General features: G+C 41.4%; 1 protein-coding gene across 3 annotated transcripts in view; it reads left to right on the top strand.

Moving 5' to 3' along the window:
• CASC4 (cancer susceptibility 4) overlaps window positions 1–21,422 on the top strand; it is a 56,761-nt gene that overhangs the window by 532 nt on the left and 34,807 nt on the right. For all 3 annotated transcript variants that reach the window (XM_029575173.1, XM_029575174.1, XM_029575172.1), the window contains exon 2: window positions 18,428–18,482. In XM_029575173.1, coding sequence (XP_029431033.1) covers window positions 18,428–18,482 — 55 coding nt within the window. The remainder of the gene's footprint in view (window positions 1–18,427; window positions 18,483–21,422) is intronic.

Below are 21,422 nucleotides of genomic sequence, written 5' to 3'. Positions count from 1 at the left end.
GAAAAATAATTATAAAAAAAGACACCCAAAATACAAAAAAAATAAATAGCCTAAAGGGGTAAATAAAGAATCGTCCCTGTCTCCTGAAAAGTTCGGTCTAAATGTGTTTCCATCCCCGAGCCTGAGGACCATTCCCGCCTCTCCATCGCAGGACATGGGTTAGGGATTCTCTCTGCTCACTACCACCTATATTAGTTTCAATGTAGGGCAGCTATGGGTTTGTTACTAAAGGACGTGATCAAGGCGACAAGCATTTATTTATTTTATTTATTTAAATACTTTTCTATACCGAAGATCATGTACAAGTACATATCGGTTCGGTTTACAGTGAACCAACAGTTGGAAATTAAATCAAACAATAAGAACATAATTTAACTAAACCTTGTACAGCAAACAATAAGAACATAATTAACAAAATTGTACTAGAGTAGAACTGTAGTTGAACAAGCATAACGAGTGGAATATAGGGATAATATAGTGGAATATATAGGGATAATGGGATAATATAGTGATAATATAGTGGGAATATAGGGATAATATAGTGGAATATAGGGATAATGGAATATAAGCATAGCAGGGTATAAAAGTGCTTTGAACTTGCTCCTGGAAGAAAAGTCCATAACACCCTGGGGCCGATTCAGTTCTGTGCACTACCTGCTGCGCACCACCTAACTCATAATTTGACTCATGAAGGTTACCCTTCGATCCAATACGGGGATTAGCGCATCCAAAATGTACGTAGCTAACAGCGCTCATCACATGGAAATCCACATAGATGAGGCTATTACTTAACCCTCGCCATCCAGTACATTTTCTGTGTGGCCAATGCACACTTGCAACGCGCCAAATTTTATGCCAGCCCAGGGCTGGCACATTTGTCCTTAGTGCCTCCTTTTTGGCACAGCCCCTCATTTTAATATTGGATTGGGAGCTCAGGAGAGGTGGCTGGACGCACATTAGAACGGGCGTTCAACACTTGAGTGCCTGTTTTCTGCGCAGATTTATTGCATCGGCCCGTTATTAGCCAAGTAGAAAAAAAGCTTTTGCTTTCCCTGGGGTGAGTAAGATCTACTCTATGGGTTCTTCCAGGTACTTGTGACCTGGAATGGTCACTGTCTGAAAGAGAATGCTGAGCTCGCTGGACCTTGGTCTGACCCAGCATGACAGTTCTTGTGTTCTTAGTCTGTGTCAGATCTGCTACTAGTGCTTTTTGCAATACTTGCATTATGCTAAAAGAGCTTTCTTCAGGTCTCATAAAACACAAGACATGCAACACATCAAGGTGCACTTGGAAGATTTTTGATCAGGCAAGTGCCACCTAAGATGAATGGGATTGTTATCTTATTCTCTGACATATGTTCCTGGGCGCCAGTTGAATCTTCTGCTACTTTATGATCTATCTGTGTGTAGCCTGGAACAGTCAGTTGGACTGATAGGTTCTTTATAAGAAAAAACACTGTTTTTCTCTTTCACCTCTTGTTTGATGTGCCTAGTGTGATGTAATCGCTTTTCTTATACAAAATGTTTTCATATATGTTCTTGAAAGAGCAAACAAATTCAAACCACAAAAAGAAAACTATACATTTGATCTATGATTAAAAAAAAAAGTTTCAAATAAAGCAGAGGAATACAGCCCCAAACTCAATTTAAAAAGTGGGGAGGGGGTAGAGTCAACAAAAACAGAAAACCAAAATAGAAAAGCAAAGCACACTATTAACAAGAATACAGCAAATAGGGAATATGTTTGATTTTATTTTTTTATTTAATATCTTTGCATATTTATTGTTGGTTTTATTTGCTGTTTTCTGAGTTTGTATTTTTTATGTTATACTTGATGTCATTCACCTTTTTGGATTATTTGTAATTTTGGCAAGTGCTATGAATACATTATTAACACAAATAATCAAATTGCAGAGTAGTTAAAGAAGGCTATTGTATGCTCTGTTTAAAAAAAAAAGCAAACAAACTCTAAGTAAATTAGTTGTGACAAATTATCCTCTGATTTCCAATCTGCTTACTTTGAGTAAAGTGTTAGATTTATTTTTATGATTTTTATTTGGTTTTATGGTGTTGTATGTTTATGCATGTCTGTTAACTATTTATGCTTATGTGTTAATTTGTAAATTGCTTTTTACTTATTTTTGTGGTATATAAATTGTTAAATTTGGTTGGGTGGAAAATTTGCTGTAAGATATATTCGTGTAAATGTTTAATTAAATATCAAGAAACAGATATTTATTTTTTTACCCTAATCAACTTGATGCCTCTTTGTCCAATAAAATTGTAGTCATGGAAAAAGGTTCAGTAGAGGGTACTTCCACTCCTGTTAGTGGAAAGTAAATTAACTATAATACTCTCAGGCCGATTCAGTAAAGTTCCCGGGAGAGCGGACAAACGCCCGCTCTCCCGGCGCGCACACCAGCCCTTTGCCGGTGCGCGCGATGCAGTATTCAAATGAGGTGGCGCGGTAGAAACTGGGAAAAGGAGCGGCAGCTGTCAGCGGGTTTGACAGCAGACGCTCAATTTTGCCGGCGTCGGTTCTCGAGCCCGCTGACAGCCACGGGCTCGGAAACCAGACGCAGGCAAAATTGAGCGTCCGGTTTTCGGCCCGACAGCCGCAGGCCGAATACAAATTTATTTTTTTTACTTTTTTTACTCTTCGGGACCTCCAACTATGATATGATATTAAGTCGGAGGGTGCACAGAAAAGCAGATTTTACTGCTTTTCTGTGCACTTTCCCGGCACCGGAAGAAATTAGCACCGACCTTTGGGTCAGCGCTAATTTCTGAAAGTAAAATGTGCAGCCAAGCCGCACATTTTACTTTCTGTATCCCGCGCGTATACCTAATAGGGCCCTCAACATGCATTTACATGTTGAGGGCCCTATTAGGTGCCGCGGGTTGGACGTGTGTTTTCCTCCCCTTACTGAATAAGGGGTAAGGGAAAACGCGCATCCAATAACAGGCTAACAGTGCGCTCCATCGGAGCACACTGTACTGTATCGGCCTGTCTGTTATTTAGCTAATACCTTTTCACCCTCATGCATAGTTTTACATTATTCAAATCTCAGTGTGGTCCAAATTATTGGACCACACTGAGATTTGAATAATGTAAAACTATGCATAACCCCGGCACCACCAACCCAGTCGACATGAGGAGAGCTAGCTAGCTAGCATCGGGATCTGTCATTGCAGCCTGCCAAACAGACCTGGCTACACTAGGACTTCTAGCATGTAATATTATTCTATCCACGTTGTACTTAGTTATCCAGTAGGCAGGGGCAATTAGGCAGGTCATCCTTATCTATGGAGCAATCTTATGCAGTTATGTAATAATAAAAACTAGGATCTGATGCAGTGTTGACTCTTCCATGGAAAGTTTTGCATGGCTATTGTACAGCAGGAGTCTGACAGGTAACTTTGTGCAGGTTCTCACTATTCAGGATTCATCTCTTTCGCCTCTCACCTAATCATTAATTGAAGGTATTTTTTTTTTAATCACTCTGCTTTCTCTGTCATGAGTTTCACACATGGACATTCACCAATGGCAAATGAAGTCCTTGCACACTTTTGTTAGCCTAACTCCTTTAGTAAAACGTTGGAAATGCCCAGCATAAAAAGTAAGGCACATTTTTATCCTGGCCCTTATCTAACTCTGTGGAGGTACAGGTTCCTTGCTGTTGGAACTGCATGCTCTGTCCCACAGAGGATATCGCTAGGGGAGGGAGTGAAAAAGGTCCCGGTAGTGATCAGTCGTTTGTAATCTGACCACTGAGCTACCACGTAGCAGCTGTTACCACAGGGGCCTATCAGAACTCTTCCTGGAAGTTCCAGGCTTCTAAGACACAAATGTCCCTGGTACTGTAACCCAGCTGGCCCATTGCTATACCAAGAGGCTGGCTCACTGCATGCACACAAATCATGTTTTTCTGTGCACAATCAGGCTAATTTAAAAAATGAGCGCTCATACACGCACATATAGGCTAGAGATGGGAATCGGAACCGGAATCGGATCCGATTTCAGTTCCGATTCACATCTCTAATATCGGCGCACGGGCATTGATACGCTTGAATTGTAAATCATATATGCACGTGTGCGCATATGATTTAAATTTTCTGTGCACAATAACCATGATTTATGTTGGCAAAACATGGTTTGTGAGGAGAAGCCATGTTGTGTCCCTAAATCATGGTTTGTGCACATAAATCGTGTCTTAGAAGGATTTACCCTTGACGTGCACACATTGAATGTGATTTGTGTACATTTTTAGGTCTACCTGCTGTTTAAGCTCTCAATGTGTTTACATGCTCTTAGCTTACCCGTAAATTTTTAAATCCCCAGCACGAGCAAATTCTGGGAGATATGGGTGTGGCCGGGCTGTGCACGCATCTCCTGGTACGCACAGAAAGGCTCCAGCCAAAAGGGGCAGGGCAGGGGCTGACCTGGACAGCGTCATTAGTTGCTGCCCACTGAAGCGCGCACCAGCAGCCAGTCAGCACATGGAAGCTACTACTTCTCCAGCGAGCAAGTAAGTAGCAAAAAAAAAAAATAAAGATAGATGAGGGGAGGTTTAGAGGTCGGGGAGAGAGGGGAAGAGAGAAGAAGGATAGATAAGGTGTTAGGGAAGTTCCCTCCCAGTCCACTTCTTTATTGGAGTGGACTGGGAGGGAATGGGGGAAGGCCCGATTGTGTTGCCACGTGCTTTTAAATGAAATCTCTCCCCGCCCCCCCCCCCCCTTGTGTGCACGAGTATGTATGTGGCAGCACGAGTATGCATGCGGCAACACGTGCATGTTATAAAATCGGCACCTCCATATGTGTGTGCCAGGAACCACATGCACCTGGATGCCCACATGTACATCTTAAAATTTACTCTCTAATGCATTGGGAGGAGGGTTTTTTTTGGTTTTTTAGCGAGCGTGTTAAGAAAATGTGTGCTACCACACAGCACCTTTTTCATTCCTGTCTGATTACATCAGGCCTACTCTAGATCCAAGAAATAGGGCATTTATGATATTTCTAATGGCATAAGTGATAGGAGCCAGAGGTGCACTTAGGACTTTCTGTTCTCAAACAGGCTAAAGATCAGAAGTATTTGCGGTTATAGTTCATTTCCTGTATATACAGAATGTAGCTTTCTTCCTCTTTCCAATAAAAATTATTTTGCAAAAAAAAAAAAATTGCTTTTACTTTGTTCCTTAAACACAGATGGTCTGTTTTTTATCCTGTAATTCTTTGTCCGAGGTCCATAGCTTTAGAGCTTTGTGAATTGCTGGTCCATTTTTTGTTTGTCAAATGGAATTTTCAAAAAATGTTGACTGGTGTACTGAATATGCACAGTTGTGTATACCTGTATCTATCCACTAAAACAATTATTCTTACCATAAATTGCTTTATGCATTAACACCAAAACTTTAAATTGTACTCTTTCATTTACCAGTAACTAATGTAATTCCTGCAGTTTAGGCTTTATATCATAATATATAACACCGGTGACCAACTTAGCAGCCATATTTTGTACCAACTGGAGCACTTTAATTAAAAAGTAGTGACACAAGGCATTGCAGTACTGTATGACCCAATACACATGACTTGCATTACTGATCTAAGATTTAATCTTGAGATCTTATCTTTCAAATGCCACACCATTTTTAACTTAAATGCAACTTTAGCTACTTTCCTTATATGGCTTCTAAATGTTTGTTATTGCTGCTATTATATTTCAAGTAGCATTGATTCTCTAGCATCCTTTGTCTACCCATCCATAACATTGTTTTCTGAACATTTAACGTTAGCTTTTCTGTCGATTAAGCAGGCTGAATTAGCCATGCTGTTTAGGTGATGGCTTATTCACAGCAGACATCTGCATCTCCAAGCTAAAGTTTTGATTTGCCGCGCCTGTATGGTGCTTCCCACATGAAGCACGAGCCCCGTCTCTTCAGTTAGTTTTTTTCCACGCTCGGGCATGAACATCTCAACTCTCCACGTCTCTTCACTACATACTTTCTCTCTAATACCTCTTTAATCGCGTTTGCGATTTCCCCAACAGCCCTTTTCATTGCTTTTATGTCCACCCCCAAAAAAACTGGGTTTAAATACTGCCAACGCAGACACATAATGTCTGTCAATGACAACCACTGTTATTGTTACATTTGCCTAGGTCCAGACCATGTCCAGGCAAAATGTAAGGACTGTAGCCGCATGTCACCTAGAGCAAGGAGACAAATGGCGGCAAAAATCGCTAGCCTCCTGGAGCAAGAAGGTGCTTCCAAGTTATGTGCCCTCTCCGAGGTGCTTGGTGCCCTCTCCGAGGTGCTTGGTACATTCCACCCCAGGACCCAAATCGAAGGTTTGTGAGGTGTCCAGACAAGCTTCATCTGAAGAACTGAGTGGTTAGAAACTCCTCAGGGTGTAGAGATCGCCTCGGCACTTAAAAAAAAAAACCCAGACCTGAAAAAGAACCATCGAATGCGTCGTCGAAACATAGGCACCACCCTAAACATCAGGGTGCGTCACAATCATCGACAGAAGCATTGGGAAAGAAGCACACAGATACGCATGATGCATCGAAGCTCTAGATCAGCGTCATCACCGGACTTCCAATCTGTACATTCTGAAACGTCATCAGATTCACACCAACAATGCTTTATTCTTCAGGAGGATGTCTTTATCAAAAACTATACCTACTGACCAAGAACGGGAATCTTGGAAACAACCTGCAAAACTTCACCTTCATGAAAACGCTCCCTTTCTTAGAAAGAACATCACCTTGGGAAATCTATCACATAGGCCATAGACCAGATCTCCTCTGTTTTTAAAGATCTATTCTCTACATCACATCCTCAAATTTCTCCTCCACACATTCCTGGACCAAATGGAAATGCAGATTCACCGTCCAGTTTTTCTTCCCCTGAGCAGCAACCATCCCTAGCCCAAGGGGTTCATCCTCGTCCAGTCCCTCACTCTCCACAAGTCAGTGACCAGGATTCTCCACAGGAATACTAATCCACGGGACCATTCCCCAGACAGCTCAACAGGAATTCCCTTTCATCCCCCAGAGGGGCCTCCAGACCACTCATCTCCTCCAGAAGATCTCACCTACTCAGTTTGAAAAAATGGGCAATCTTCTGGGAGAAGAGTCATAAAATCCCTGACCCACGATAGATGTACCAGCTGAACCATCAGCTCTTCCATCTCTGGAACCGGTGTCTCTCCCACATCCTCATTAGTAAACACTGAAGCCAAGAATTCATTTAATCTTTCTGCGATGGCCTTATCTTCCCTAAGAGCCCCTTTAACTCTCTCTGTTATCTAATGGTCCAACCGACACCCTCACAGGTTTCTTGCTTTGGATATATTTAAAGTTTTTTTATTAGGAGCTTTTGCCTCTACGGCCAACTTCATTTCAAATTCTCTCTTTGCGTGCTTTATTAATGTTTAACACTTAACTTGACAATGCTTATGCTTTTTCCTATTTTCTTCAAATGGATCCTTCTTCCAATTTTTCAGGACTTTTTTTTTTTTTTTGGCTAAAATAGCTTCTTACACCTCACCTATTAACCATGCCGGTAATCGTTTTGCCTTTCTTAATGCATGGAATACATCTGGACTGCACTTCTAAACAATGTCCACGCCTGTTATACACTTTTAAGCTTTGCAGCTGCACCTTTTTCTAACTATTTTCCTCATTTTATCAAAGATTTTCCCTTTTGAAAATTTAATTTTAGGCTATAGATTTATATATTTTCCCCCTTCCAGTCATTAGTTTTAAATTTAATCATGTTATGATCACTATTGCCGTGGCCCTCCACTGTTACCTCTCTCACCAAATCCTGCGATCCACTAACAAATCTAAAATAGCTCCCTCTCTCATTTGGTTCCTGAACAAATTGCTCCAAGAAGCAGCCGTTTACTCCATACAAGAATTTTATGTCTCTAGCAAGTCCTGATGTTACATTTACCCAGTCAATATTGGGGTAATTGAAATCTCTCATTATTATTGCACTGCCAAATTGGTTTGCTTCCCTGATTTCTCTTAGCATTTCGTCATTTGTCTGATCATTTTGGCAAGGTGGATGATAATTTACTCCTACCTCTATACTCTTACCCAACGCACATGGGATTTCTACCCATATAGATTCTACTGAGCATTTAGTCTCTTGTATGATCTTTATTCTGTTGGACTCTATACCCTCCCGGACATAAAGTGCTACACCCCCACCAAGTTGATCCTCTTGCGGTATAATTTGTACCCTGATATAGCACTGTCCCATTAGTTATCCTCATTCCACCAGGTCTCTGAGATGCCTATTATGTCTAACTCTCCCATCTTACTTCTTAGACTTCTGGCATTGGCATACAGACATTTCAAAGTGCATTTTTTGTTTGTATTAACAGCCTTCTTTTCAGTTGATATGGATAATCTGGAATTCTTTAGCTCAGGTGATTCTTTACTTACAGGCATATGGGCTACTTTTGCTTTTATTGGAACCTCTCTGTTGGGATGTCTTAACTCTCCTATTTCATTGGTATTCTTCAAAGATACATTCCTCCGAACCATGCACTGCTGAGTGACTGTCAGCTTTCCCCCTTGTTCTAGTTTAAAAGCTGCTCTACCTCCTTTTTGAAAGTTAGCGCCAGCAGCCTGGTTCCATTTTGATTAAGGTGGGGCCCATCCTTTCGAAAAAGTCTCCCCCTTCCCCAAAAGGTTGTCAAGTTCCTTACAAAACTGAATTCCTCTTCCCTGTACCATTGTCTCATCCACGCATTGGGACTCTGGAGCTCTGTCTGCCTCTGGGGACCTGCTCGTGGAACTGGGATCATTTCAGAGAATGCCACCCTGGCGATTCTGGATTTCAGCTTTCTACTTAAAATCTTAAATTTGGTTTCCAGATCCTCCCTCCCACATTTTCGTATGTTGTTGGTACCCACATGTACCATGACAGCAGCTCCTCCCCAGCACTGTCTATAATCCTATCTAGGTGACGTGTGAGGTCTGCCACTTTTGCACCAGGCAGGCAAGTTACCAGGCGGTCCTCACATCCACCAACTACCCAGCTATTTACATTTCTAATAATTGAGTCACAGACTATGATGACCGACCTAACCTTTCCCTCCTGGGCAATAGCCCTGGGAGACTTGTCCTCAGTGCGAGAGGTCAACACACCACCTGCAGAGCAGGTCCTTGCTACAGGATCACTTCCTGCTACACCAGGGTAATGCTGTCCAACTGGGAGACCTTTCTGATCCAAGGCAGCACTGGGACTGCCACCAGACTGGATTTGGGACTTGGTTACTATGTCCCTGAAGGGATCATCAGTGTACCTGTCTGTCTCAGCTCCTTCAGGTCTGCAATTCTAGCCTCCAGAGATCGGACTTGTTCTCTGTGAGCCAGGAGCTCTTTGCACCAGCAAAAACTGTACAAATATTTTCCACCCTACCACAACAGTATCAATCTTTCCAGCAATCTCGTACCCAGACTCAACCAGCTCCATCTAGAAACTGTACAAGGGATAGGAAACAACAAAAGCCATCCCAGCCCTCAGTTCAGAAAACTCTATCGTCTGTTTAAGGGAGGCTGAGCCACCGCCTCTTCCAGTGGCTCAGCCGAGCACACCGCACTGTATCGGCCTGTCAGTGCTTGGTGCGGTAATGGACAAGACATGGGAGTCCAGCACCATACCTCAAGATATCCATGAGAAGCTGGCAGATCTGCTATGTAAAGGTGATAATTTATTTGGGGACAAGTTTAGGGAGATTGTGTCCCAGTTAAAAGAACAGCATGTGGCAGTCCTATCCCTGGCTTCCCCGGCAGAAGAACTGCCCTCAACCAGAAAATTTTACCAGAGCTATAGGAAATCCTGTTACCAGAGACACCCCTTCAGGCCATACACATCCTACCGCCCACCAGCATATCAACCACCCAGACAGCAGTCACAGCCCAGAGCTAGGCCAAAAGGCCAGCATCAGTAGATACAATCGCAGGGCAACCATGAAAAGCCACAACAGGGTTTTTTTGAAGAAGGCTGGGCCGCAGCTATAGTTATCCGTGGGAGGCAGACTATCCAAATTTTATCACTCTTGGGAAGCGATCACATTGGACCATTGGTTCTTAAGCATCATTCATGAGGGACATAGATTAACCTTCAGGAGAATCCACGCCTCCCGCATCTGGTTCCCTCGACACACCAAGAACAGGCGCGGCTGTTGCAGGAGGAGGTGGACTCATTGCTTCAACAGGCAGTCCAAAGAGTACCTCTGTGCTGTCGCAACAGGGGATTTTATTCCCAATACTTCCTTATCCCAAAGAAAAACGGGGGGCTCCACCCGACTTTAGATCTGCGAGCTCTCACAAACACATCCGGAAGGAGAAATTCGAGATGACATCCGTCAAATCCATCCTGCCATTCCTGCAACTCAATGAAAGGATGTGTTCACTAGACCTCAAGGATGCTTACTCCCACATACCAATGCACTGTTTGTCCTGGCGCTACCTGTGTTTCCAGGTCATTGTGGAGCATTACCAACACAGAGTTCTCTCTTTTGGACTCTCGTCTGCCTCGAGAATCTTCACCAAATACCTAGAGGTAATGGTGGACCCACAAAGCAGGAAGGGAGGCGATCTATGAAAGCCGTAATGGTATCAACAAAAGGGATAGATGCCGGACATCTTTTAAATCATTTATTGTAGTGGAGACGTCCGGCATCTATCCCTTTTGTTGATACCATAGAGGTAATGGTGGCCCACTTGAGAAAAAGAGGAATTAAGCTGTTCCCTTATCTGGACAATTGGCTTCTAGTATCGTCACAGGGACTCATGCTTTCACCCTTCAAACACATTTGATGGACACGATAAGTTGTTTAGAAGGCCTGGAATTTCATAATAAACTGAGAAGTCCAGCCTTCAACCGACTCAAACTCTACAGTTTATAGGAGCAAGCATGAATACTGTCATTGACGAGGCATTTCTCCCTGTGGACAGAGCTCATACCTTTCACACTTTAGAAACACAGTTGAAATATTGTGCACACCCTTCAGCATGTCAGATCTTAATCCTTCTAGGTCACATGGCGGCAGCCATATATGTGGTACCACACACTCCCACATGCGCCGCCTGCAGTGGGGTCTCAAGGCTCAATGGACCCAATCGCTCAGCCTTTATCCAGAAGGGTGAAGCTAACCCGAGCAGTGAGGAAGGACATATCCTGGTGGCTATCCCCTCCAATCCTATCAAGGGGGGGCCCCATTTTGCAATCCGGTGCACAAAGTTGTTCTAACCACGAATGCGTCAACAAAGGGTTGGGGAGCCCATCTATAGCACATGAAGATGCAGGTGCTATGGGTGCCGTCCGAGAGAACCCAGTAAATACATCTTAGAGTTGAGAGCGATTTAAAAAAAAAAAAAAAAAATGCCCTCCACATGTTCCACAGCCGGCTTCGGGGAAAGAATATGATGATCCACACAGACAACCAGGTGGCCAGGTTCTACATAAACAAAGAAGGAGGGTTAGGTTCTTGAATCCTCTGCAGAGAAGCAATCAAATATTGGAGTGGAGAGAGGCGCACTCCATATCATTGCAGGCAACTCAGCAGGATCTTCCATCCCCATGAGTGGGCTCTGAATAAGGAAGTAGCACGACCTCTTCACGGCATGGATCTCCCATGCCGTGTATCTTTGCGATGATACACAACAGGAAGTTTTGGACAACTTGCTAGGTCTATCCAAGTTGGGAACGATTCACACAAGATGCATTCCTCATCCCATGGACAAAGGACTCTTCTATGTTTATCCGCTGATTCCATTAATATCCTGGACAATACAGAAGTGCATTGCGGACATGGCAGATCTCATCCTCATCACTCCAGCATGGCCAAGACAACGTTGGTATGCCTATGTAGTTTGACTATCTGTCATTCCTCCTATCTTGTTAGGGAATAATGCTGATCTGCTGACTCAGGAAGGTGGCACCCTGTTGCAGCCCATGCATTCCTCCCTTCAGCTCACAGCATGGAGATTGACGTTGCCAATGGGACTCCAGGACATCTTAGTGTCCACAAGGAAAGCTTCCACAAGGAGAAATTACCAGTGCAAATGGCAGCGATACACGGTCTGGTGTGATGGGAAAAAAATGGACTTGTTCTCCTGCTCACCGGAGATACTATTTCATACGCTCTACCAGGCAGGTTTGGCAACAGCGTCAAGGTTCCCATAAGTACTATAGTGGTGTATCGTCTCCCATTCAATGGTCTTCCTATTTCAAACCATCCTCTGGTGTCCCAGTTTATGAAAGGGATCTTGAAATTGAGGCCACCTGTGGTAAAACCTGCAGTTCCTTGGGACTTAAACATGGTATTGGAACAACTCATGCTCCCATCCTTTGAACCCATGAGCAATAACCATATGAAGTACTTGACTTGGAAAGTAGTGTTACTAGTTACAGTAACGTCGCGAAGACGGGTCAGTGAGCTGCAGGCCCTTGTTCACTATCATCAATTCTTGCAATTTCATCACAATAAAGTTACTATGAGGACTCATCCATCCTTCTTGCTGAAGGTGGTCTCGGCTTTCCATTTCAATCAAACCATTACATTGTCCGCCTTCTTCTCAAAGCCACACAGGAATAAGAGGGAAAACTCCTTCACATCTTAAAAGGTCTTTGGCTAACTACAAGTGAAGAACACATGCAGTGAATAGATCTTCAAGTATTTGTGTCTTTCAGCCCGATTGTGCCAGGTTTACAAGTGGCAAAAAGGACTTTGTCAAATTGGATATCACAGTGCATTCACTTCTGTTACTCAAAGAGCTTGGCAGAGCGCTCAAATCCAGTCAGGGCACATCAAGTAAGAACCGTAGCAGCTTCAATTGCACATCTCCACATGGTACCATTGCTGGACATTTGTAAAGCAGCCATGTGGTCATCCCTACATGCTTTTATGTCACACTACTGTTTTGACCAGCAGGCAGCTTTGGACTCTGCACTGGGCTCAGCAGTATTACAGTTCTTGACAGGAAGACAAGGCTGTCCACAGCAATGGAGGTTGCGCATACAATGGGCTATTATGCATGGGGTGGACATCTCCCTACTTCATCATGCATCAGAGTGCACGGCACAAGCTGGTGACTCCCAGACAGCATGGCTAATTTAGCCTGCTTATTGATGGAGAAAAAAGCAAGTTTGCTTACCGTAAGCGGTGTTTCCAAAGATAGGATGAATTAGCAATGCTGACCCACCCATCTCCCTGAACAGCCTTGCCACATTCGGTGCACTGGATAAACTATCTTATAGACTGATGAGAACTGGTAATCATGTGGGAAGAACCGCGCAGGCACACAGAGTCAAAGCTCTGTATTCTTGGAGAGAAGCTCCACCTAGCCGACTCGGAGGTCATCCCAGACAGCATGGCTAATTCATCCTGCTATCTACGGAAAACACCGTTTACGGTAATCAAACTTGCTTTCATTTATGACTATCTGCCACTATCCTTAGACATTGTCCAACCCAAAGCAGTTCACATAAAATGAAAAAAATACAATAAAAAGCAATACATCGTAAATGTAAAATATTTAAAATTGGTTTACTCTGCAGAAACCAGTGGACTATAATAGCCAATCAATTTAAAAAGTGACAGCCCTATCAATATCTTCATTAATGGGAATAAAAAATTGGATGTCATTGGCTTGCTTTATTTAAAATATTTATATTCCACTTATGTGATGTGCTTGGCATGAACTCATATTAATAAATAAAAATTCAGTAAAACAATTTATGTAACAGTAAAATAACATAAAACAATAAAATCATCATAGACTCAATCCCTTCCACTGCCAAAGGCTTCAGCAAACATTTTCAATATTACAAGAAATTTTTACATTAGCTGTTACCATTGTAACGACATAATGTTAGTGCCAAAAGTTTCTACAAATAATAGTGCTTTCAGTTTTTTTGCATAAGTGTTATTTTATTTATTTATTTAGTTTAACACTTTTTTATACCGACCTTCATAGTAATAACCATATCGGATCGGTTTACATAGAACAAGGGTATAACTGAAGCGACAACTAAAGTAATTAACAATAGAGGTGAATAAGGCAAAGTTACATTTAACAAGGAGTAAAAACTTGGAAGCTTAGACAGCTGGAAAGAAAGGTAAAAGGCAGGTAGTATTTATAACAATACGATAGAGAATACGGGTTAAAGCTTAAAGTGCCTTAACCTGGAAGAGGTTATATCTGTTATTGACTTTAAATCATCTGGTAATAAGTTCCACCAAGTGGGGACAATAATTGAAAGGGCACAGTTGCATGTCTCTTGGAGCCGTGCCTCTTCATTATTTGGAATACCTAATACATTTTGTGACAATAATTGTAATGATCGAGTAGAAACATATTTTCTTACAATCTTTGCTAAATATTCAGGTGCATTTTCTTGTTGTGCTTTAAAAACTAACTTTATTATTTTAAATTGTATGCGTTGACTTATAGGAAATTCAACACCTATTCAGGGAAAGATACTCAGGGACAAGTTGTTTATGCATCTGAAAATGAGACACAGTATGCAGATATAGCTCTTGTATATCCCTGTTTGTGGCTCTTGAAGAATGGAGTTGGTCACTCCTGCAATAGGTCTTGGTTCCAAGTTTGCATTGTAGTCATCGTTGCTTTTACTCACTTTTCTCTTCACATCTTTCATGAGCTCAAATAAACAGTCATACCAATACTGCTTTTCACTAAGGCTTTGTTTATCTTTTGTGATAGCTTTTATGTTTTAAGTGGTTTGACTTGCTTTGTATCCTTACCTCTAAAAGGACCTTAGTTGCTACCCTTCAGCTTTGTTTTCAGGAAGGGAGGGGAAGGGAAAAGGAGGCCCTGATGAAACATCTCAACCCTTCCCTTTAAAACAAATCAGAGAGAATTCTTTTTTACTCAACGCACAATTAAGCTCTGACATTTATTGCCACAGGATATGGTTAAGGAAGTTAGTGTAAATGGGTTTAAAAAAGATTTAGATAAGTTCCTGGAGGAGAAGTACTTAAATTGCTATTAATCAATAGGGAATAGCCACTGGTTGTTACCGGCATTAGTTGCCTGGGGCCTATTTACATTTGTGTACTTGCCAGGCACTTGTGACTTGGACTGGCCACTGTTGGACACAGGATACTGGACTTGATGAACCCTTTGTCTGACCCCAGTTTGGCATATCTTATGTCTTTATGTTCTGTGGATGACCAGATCTTGCCTTCAGATGTGAATAATATCTCTGAGAAATCTGAAGAAGGGACCTGTGTGGTTTCAAACTCATGTACAATATTTCAATAATTTGTATACTGTTCCAGTAAAAGGTTTTAATCTACCAATTAAATCTATGATTGAAATGCAGTTTTCAGTATTTACTTATAGCATGTGCTGTGCATTTTATTTTCAGTTACGTAGAGCAAGGTGGTAGAGGGTTAAATAATTTTGTGCCTCACCCAGTGGAACGTAGCTGAGGAAAACTCCTTGATAAACTGGCAGCATATCAGCCAGCATGGTGTATTCCTTTGGCTCTTCTAGTATGTTTTCCTGCCTGGTTAGTGCACATTGTAAGGCCAGAAGGATCTCGATTATACTCCTGTTTTGTTTTTTATAGGAATGTTCATGAGAGGAAGAGCTTCTTATGATTTAAATTTAATTATAAAAATCTCAACAGGCTCCCTAATGGGCCAAGCACTAGCAGTGCCATCAGAGATTAAAGACATTCATATCTCTTCAAGAAAGCCATCCACGAGGAAAAATTATGCAGGCAAATGGCGAAGAGATCGTCATTGGTGTGTGTCAACAGGCCTCAACCCTATTTCCTCCTCCCCGGAACACCTACTTGAATACCTTCATAACCTATATATTTCTGGTTTAGCCGTCTCTTCCATAAGAATACATCTCAGCGTCATATCAGCTTACCATACAACTGTGCAAGGAACACCAATATCCACTCACCCTCTTCTATCTCGATTCATGAAGGGTGCCTTAAAACTCAGACCGGCAATATCTTGGGTCTAAATGCAGTATTGGAAGCATTAATGGTCCCACCCTTTGAACTGATGCAAACATATTCATTAAAATTCCTGACATGGAAGGTAATCAGCTCGAAGAGTTAGTGACTACAGGCCTTAGTCTACTACCCCCTTTACCTTCAATTCTATCATGACAAAGTAACCTTACGGACTCACCCGTCCTTCCTTCCAAAGGTAGTTTCGGCTTTTCATTTGAATCAACTCATTATTTTACCAACTTTTTTCCCGAAACCACATTCCAATGGTAGAGAAGCCCTGCTACATACACTGGACCATAAATGGGCATTGGCCTACTACAAACAAAGAACTGCCACTGCCAACAGATATTCACAACATTTTCTCTCTTTCAAACCAAATGCTCCTGGCCTGCCAGTGTCAAAAAGAACACTATCCAACTGGTTTACTCAGTGCATATATTTTTGTTATTCTACAAGTTCTCAACAGCTATCTTCTAAGGTGACAGCTCATCAAACTGAGAACAATTTCAACTTCAATAGTGCACCTTAAGCAAATACCAGTGGAAGACATCTGTAAAGCAGCTACTTGGTCTTCACTGCATACCTTCACATCTCACTATTGTCTACAGTGTCCCAAAATCTGATGTACTCATGGGAAAACAGATATTTTATTTATTTATTTATTAATTTCTATACCGGCTTTCACGACCAAAGGTTGCATCAAGTCGGTTTACATTTAACAAGTCGTGTAATAAACATAGAACTAGGGTAATTGAACTGGTGCAGAAAATAATAGTTACAATGAACAAGGAAATTACCAACTGGGATAGGAGGAAAAAAGAGAAAAGGGACAGGAATATTTACATAGTAAAACGCATTTACAGTGAATGTTTACATAGTATGCACCATGCAACAAATTCATAAACTGTACACCCTTCGCAAGGATACAAAAACAAAACAATTAACGGAAGAAATAAAGATAACATATATATTTCTGCCTTTTGAAGTATCGTATGCATCAAATTCCGCAGATTCAAATCTGCGGAAAAGAGCAAGTTTGCTTACTGTAAACGGTGTTTTCCGTGGATAGCAGGATGAATTAGCCATGCTTACCTGCCCACCACCCTGGACAGTTTGTTCTATTAACCCTATTTTAAATTTTTTCTTCTCTATACGTTCCTGTGCACCTTTGACTCCTTTCTCTCAGTTCGTAATATAGCAATTGCGTGGGAACCTTCACACAGGAGCAAGACAGACAACAGTCTGAAAGAAGTTCTTCACCGGATCGCCAGAAAGCAGGGCTAATTCATCAGAAAACAGCGTCTATGATAAGCAAACTTGCTCTTGTCAGATCTTTCAGTTTTCTCTCGCCAACACCAGACACTACCTCCATCCTAAGGAAGTCTGAGAAAAGCACTGGTGATAGATTCTGTCCCGGAGCACAAATCCACTGAAACTTTCTACCGGATGATCAAAGCAAAAGAGGAATGCAATAGAAAGGCATCAGCACTCTGCTTTGATCCCATGTGTGATGTACAGGCTGTTTGGTTTGGATAATCTGATTTTATGGTCTAATCACACGGAGCTCAATATTCAAAGGTATTTAGCCAGTTAAAGTGCAAGTTGTATGTTAACTGTTGCGTTTTGAATCTTCCTGTGATCCTTGGTATGGCAGAGTGTTCTCAAGGGTGCTGGATAGAGTAGAAGGGTTAGGGTTGAGATGCCAGGGGAGAGGGGAATAGGAACTAGCCAGAGGTAACTTTCTATGGCTGAACCATGAAGGGGGGAGCATAGGAATATATTTTTTTTAATGTTTTGGAGTCCTTGGGCAAGAAGAGAGTAATGTTAGAGTTCAGGCCCTATATTTGTAAGGCTTGGGTGGATATGGGGATAGGGCTGCTAGACCATGGTGCTGTGAGATTTTTTTTAGTGTTTGGTTTTGTTTTTTTTAATTCTGCTTTGGCACTTAACTGGCTATACTCTTTTGAACATAGCTGGTTAAAGTACTCTAAACCTAACAAGCAATATTCATAGGATGGCTGGCTGGCTAGGTTTAAATTTGTCCTGTTAAAGTTATTCAGTATGGTGTTTATCCCACTGAATATGTAGGATAACTTATCTAGCTAACTTTAGCTGGATGCATTATTTTAAATTTGTTTTGTTTTGCTTAATGTTAGCCTCATGATATCGTCTATATTTCTGTATGACCGCTTTGGTTGGAGAACTATCAGACCATTACTCTGACTGTGTGATCTGTACACTGATGATTAGTCAAGGTCATGAATGAGCACAAGCAGTACCCAGAGGCAAAACCTATCTTTGTATAAATACCTTTTTTAATGCTGTTTTCGGGGATAAGAGTTAGGTTGTAGTATGGCCATAGCTTGAATATTCATATAGGATCTACATTTTGTCTTTTTAGATCAAACTGCAGAACAATGTGTCACAACAAATTGCAGGGATACAGCGTTTAAAGGGTAAGTGCTGTTCATGTTCTAATCTGTGTAGTATCTCATGACAGGTTTGCTGTTCCATTCCCTTTATCATCCTCCTCTCTTCCTTTTCTAGTCCTGCTATTTCTTTTTTTTGAGATGAGGTGAGCAGAGTTGTATATAATATGGGGCCGATGCAATATATGTGTGCTGAACACTCAGCGCTCGCTTTCCTAACGTGCCCCCAGACACCCCTCCTGAGGGCACCATACAATATTTAAATTAGGGATCGCATTATCAAAGAGGCATTAGGGTCGCTTGCGCATCCCTAGCACCTCCTTAAGAATGGGAGCCCGCGAGCGGTCGGCCGTCCACCAATTAGGGAAACAGACGCCAAATTTATCAGCGTCTGTTTCCTAATCAGCGCACAGCCAGGGGTTCAGGAAATGGACGCTTGTTTCCTGAACCCGACTGGTGCTTTTTTTTTTTTTTTAAAGATTTGTTCCTCCAACTTAATATCGCAACGATATTAAGTAGGAGGATTTACAGAAAAGTGTTTGGGTTTTTTTCAGCTTTTCTGTTAAACTTGTGGGAGCGCTCAGCAATTAACACCTGCTCCGGGCGTTAATTGCTAAATACTAAATACTTTTCTTTGTTTAAAGCTTTAAGCAGTACTCTGGAATTAGAATGAAATGAGGCACAGGCCATTCTGGATAGTTGGATGTCACACTATAATGTGTCAATTTATAACTGCGCTATAATGGTATACATAGAGGGATATCAAATTTAATATGCAAAAACACCATTCGTAATCTCCTCTCATAGAATGATTTCACCATAACCTCTGTGCATTTAAATTCAGACTATCCAGCCTCCCATACACGGTTGACCTTTCATTTTTGTCTTTGTTGAATTATTTTACCCAAACAATTCAGAACATTTTTTTTTAAGAAGGGAAAGTTTCATACTTCGTATTGTTGTACCCAAGAAACTGGGTGATACATTCATTTGTAATCATTAACAATCCTCCTCCAACCACATTTTTTTGTTTGTGTTGCGTGAATTCTTTTTTAAAAGCAATTTAATTCTTAAAGCCGTGTCAAATCTTCTACTCTGAAAGTAACCGCTTCTCATGTCCCAGTTACACCATATGAACTGAACTTTTAACCGACTTATCTGTCTGGTGATGATAGCCCAACGTGGCCGCCTTTCAGATCCCGAAGGATCTTTCCTCAGGGAATATTCACTCTTTCCAAATGTCGGTGTTTCAGTATGTAAATATTCGATGGAACTTTCTCATAGGACATTCGGCTCTTTCTTGATCACTTTCTCATCTTCTTATCGGCTGCTTCAACAAAGCTGCATTATGGACTCAAGCACCGGGAGGACTTAATGAAGAGCTGGATTGGGGTTCGTTAGTTTGAAAATTCGCTGTGACGTAACGGAGGCGCAACCTCTGATTGGATGGTTTGGGAGATATTCGATAGTATTTAAAATCTGTCAGCAACAGTGGCTTGAACATGTATTGGCGATAACAGCTTGCAGCTTTGTTGAAGAAGCTGATAAGAAGCTGAGAAAGTGATCAAGAAAGAGACGAATGTCCTATGAGAAAGTTCCATCGAATATTTACATACTGAAACACCGACATTTTGGAAAGAGTGAATATTCCCTGAGGAAAGATCCTTCGGGATCTGAAAGGCGGCCACGTTGGGCTATCATCACCAGACAGATAAGTCGGTTAAAAGTTCAGTTCATATGGTGTAACTGGGACATGAGAAGCAGTTACTTTCAGAGATAAAAGATTTGACACGGCTTTAAGATTTAAATTGTTTTTAAAAAAGAATTCACGCAACACATAAACAAAAAATGTGGTTGGAGGAGGATTGTTAATGATTACAAATGAATTCACCCAGTTTCTTGGGGAAAACAATACGAAGTATGAAACTTTCCCTTCTTAAAAACATTTTTTCTGAAGTATTTGGGTAAAATAATTTAACAAAGACAAAAATGAAAGGTCAACCGTGTATGGGAGGCTGGATAGTCTGAATTTAAATGCACAGAGGTTATGGTGAAATCATTCTATAAGAGGTGATTACTAGTGCTGTTTTTACACTGTAATGTGTGTCCTTGTGCAATGGCTAAACCTAAAGAGCCACAATAGATGTTGCCTTCTTAAACCAGATTTTATGTATGCATGGTTAGAACACTGTACAGAATGGTTGTTCCTTAAATGTTTGTGGTTTGGACAGGTGCGAGTCGTACAAAAATCCCTCCCTCCTCATGAGAATTGACTGCTCTGTATTCTATATGAGACAGCTGAGAAGATCCATGATGGAAGTTTATAAAATCATGAATGGAATGGTATTTATCCTTTCAAATAGAGGAAGGACTAGGAGACATTCCATGAAACAGGTAGCAGATGTAAATCAAATTGGAGAAAGTATATTTCATTGAATACACAATCAAGCTGTAGAATTCATTAGCAGAGAATGTGCTCAAGGCCTCTAACATAGCTGAGTTTAGAAGGGGTTTGGAGAAGTTCTTGGACAAAAGTTCATAAATGATTAGCCTGGCAGATTTAGGAAAGCAATCTCTTCTACCTGGGAAGGAATAATAAGAAATAGGCAATTGTAACCTGGATTAACCACTGTTGGAGAGAGGACACTGTGCTCGATGGGCCTTCTTTCTGACCCAATATGGCACATCTTGTGTTCTTATAATGGAGCAGACATCTGGCTTTTGTACTGATACCTGATGCTTGTTTGTCTCTACTCTGTCCAATAGTACATTATGTTCCATAGTGCCCCTCGCACAACACTGTATTCTGCAAGTAGCTGATTCAAAAGCAGCAAACTTTCTGCAGTATGTTTCTAAGAGACCTTTGAAATGCTTATTGCTTCTAAATAAGATCAAACTTTACTTCTTACAAGTTGTGGCCCTTACGCACAGTACAGATAAAAGTAATATTCCTGCTGCAGATCATTA

This window comes from Rhinatrema bivittatum, chromosome 13 (assembly GCF_901001135.1).
Source record: "Rhinatrema bivittatum chromosome 13, aRhiBiv1.1, whole genome shotgun sequence".
NCBI lineage: Eukaryota > Metazoa > Chordata > Amphibia > Gymnophiona > Rhinatrematidae > Rhinatrema > Rhinatrema bivittatum.
The sequence above is the reverse complement of the archived record's forward strand: the minus strand, read 5'-3'. Positions and strand labels throughout refer to the sequence as shown.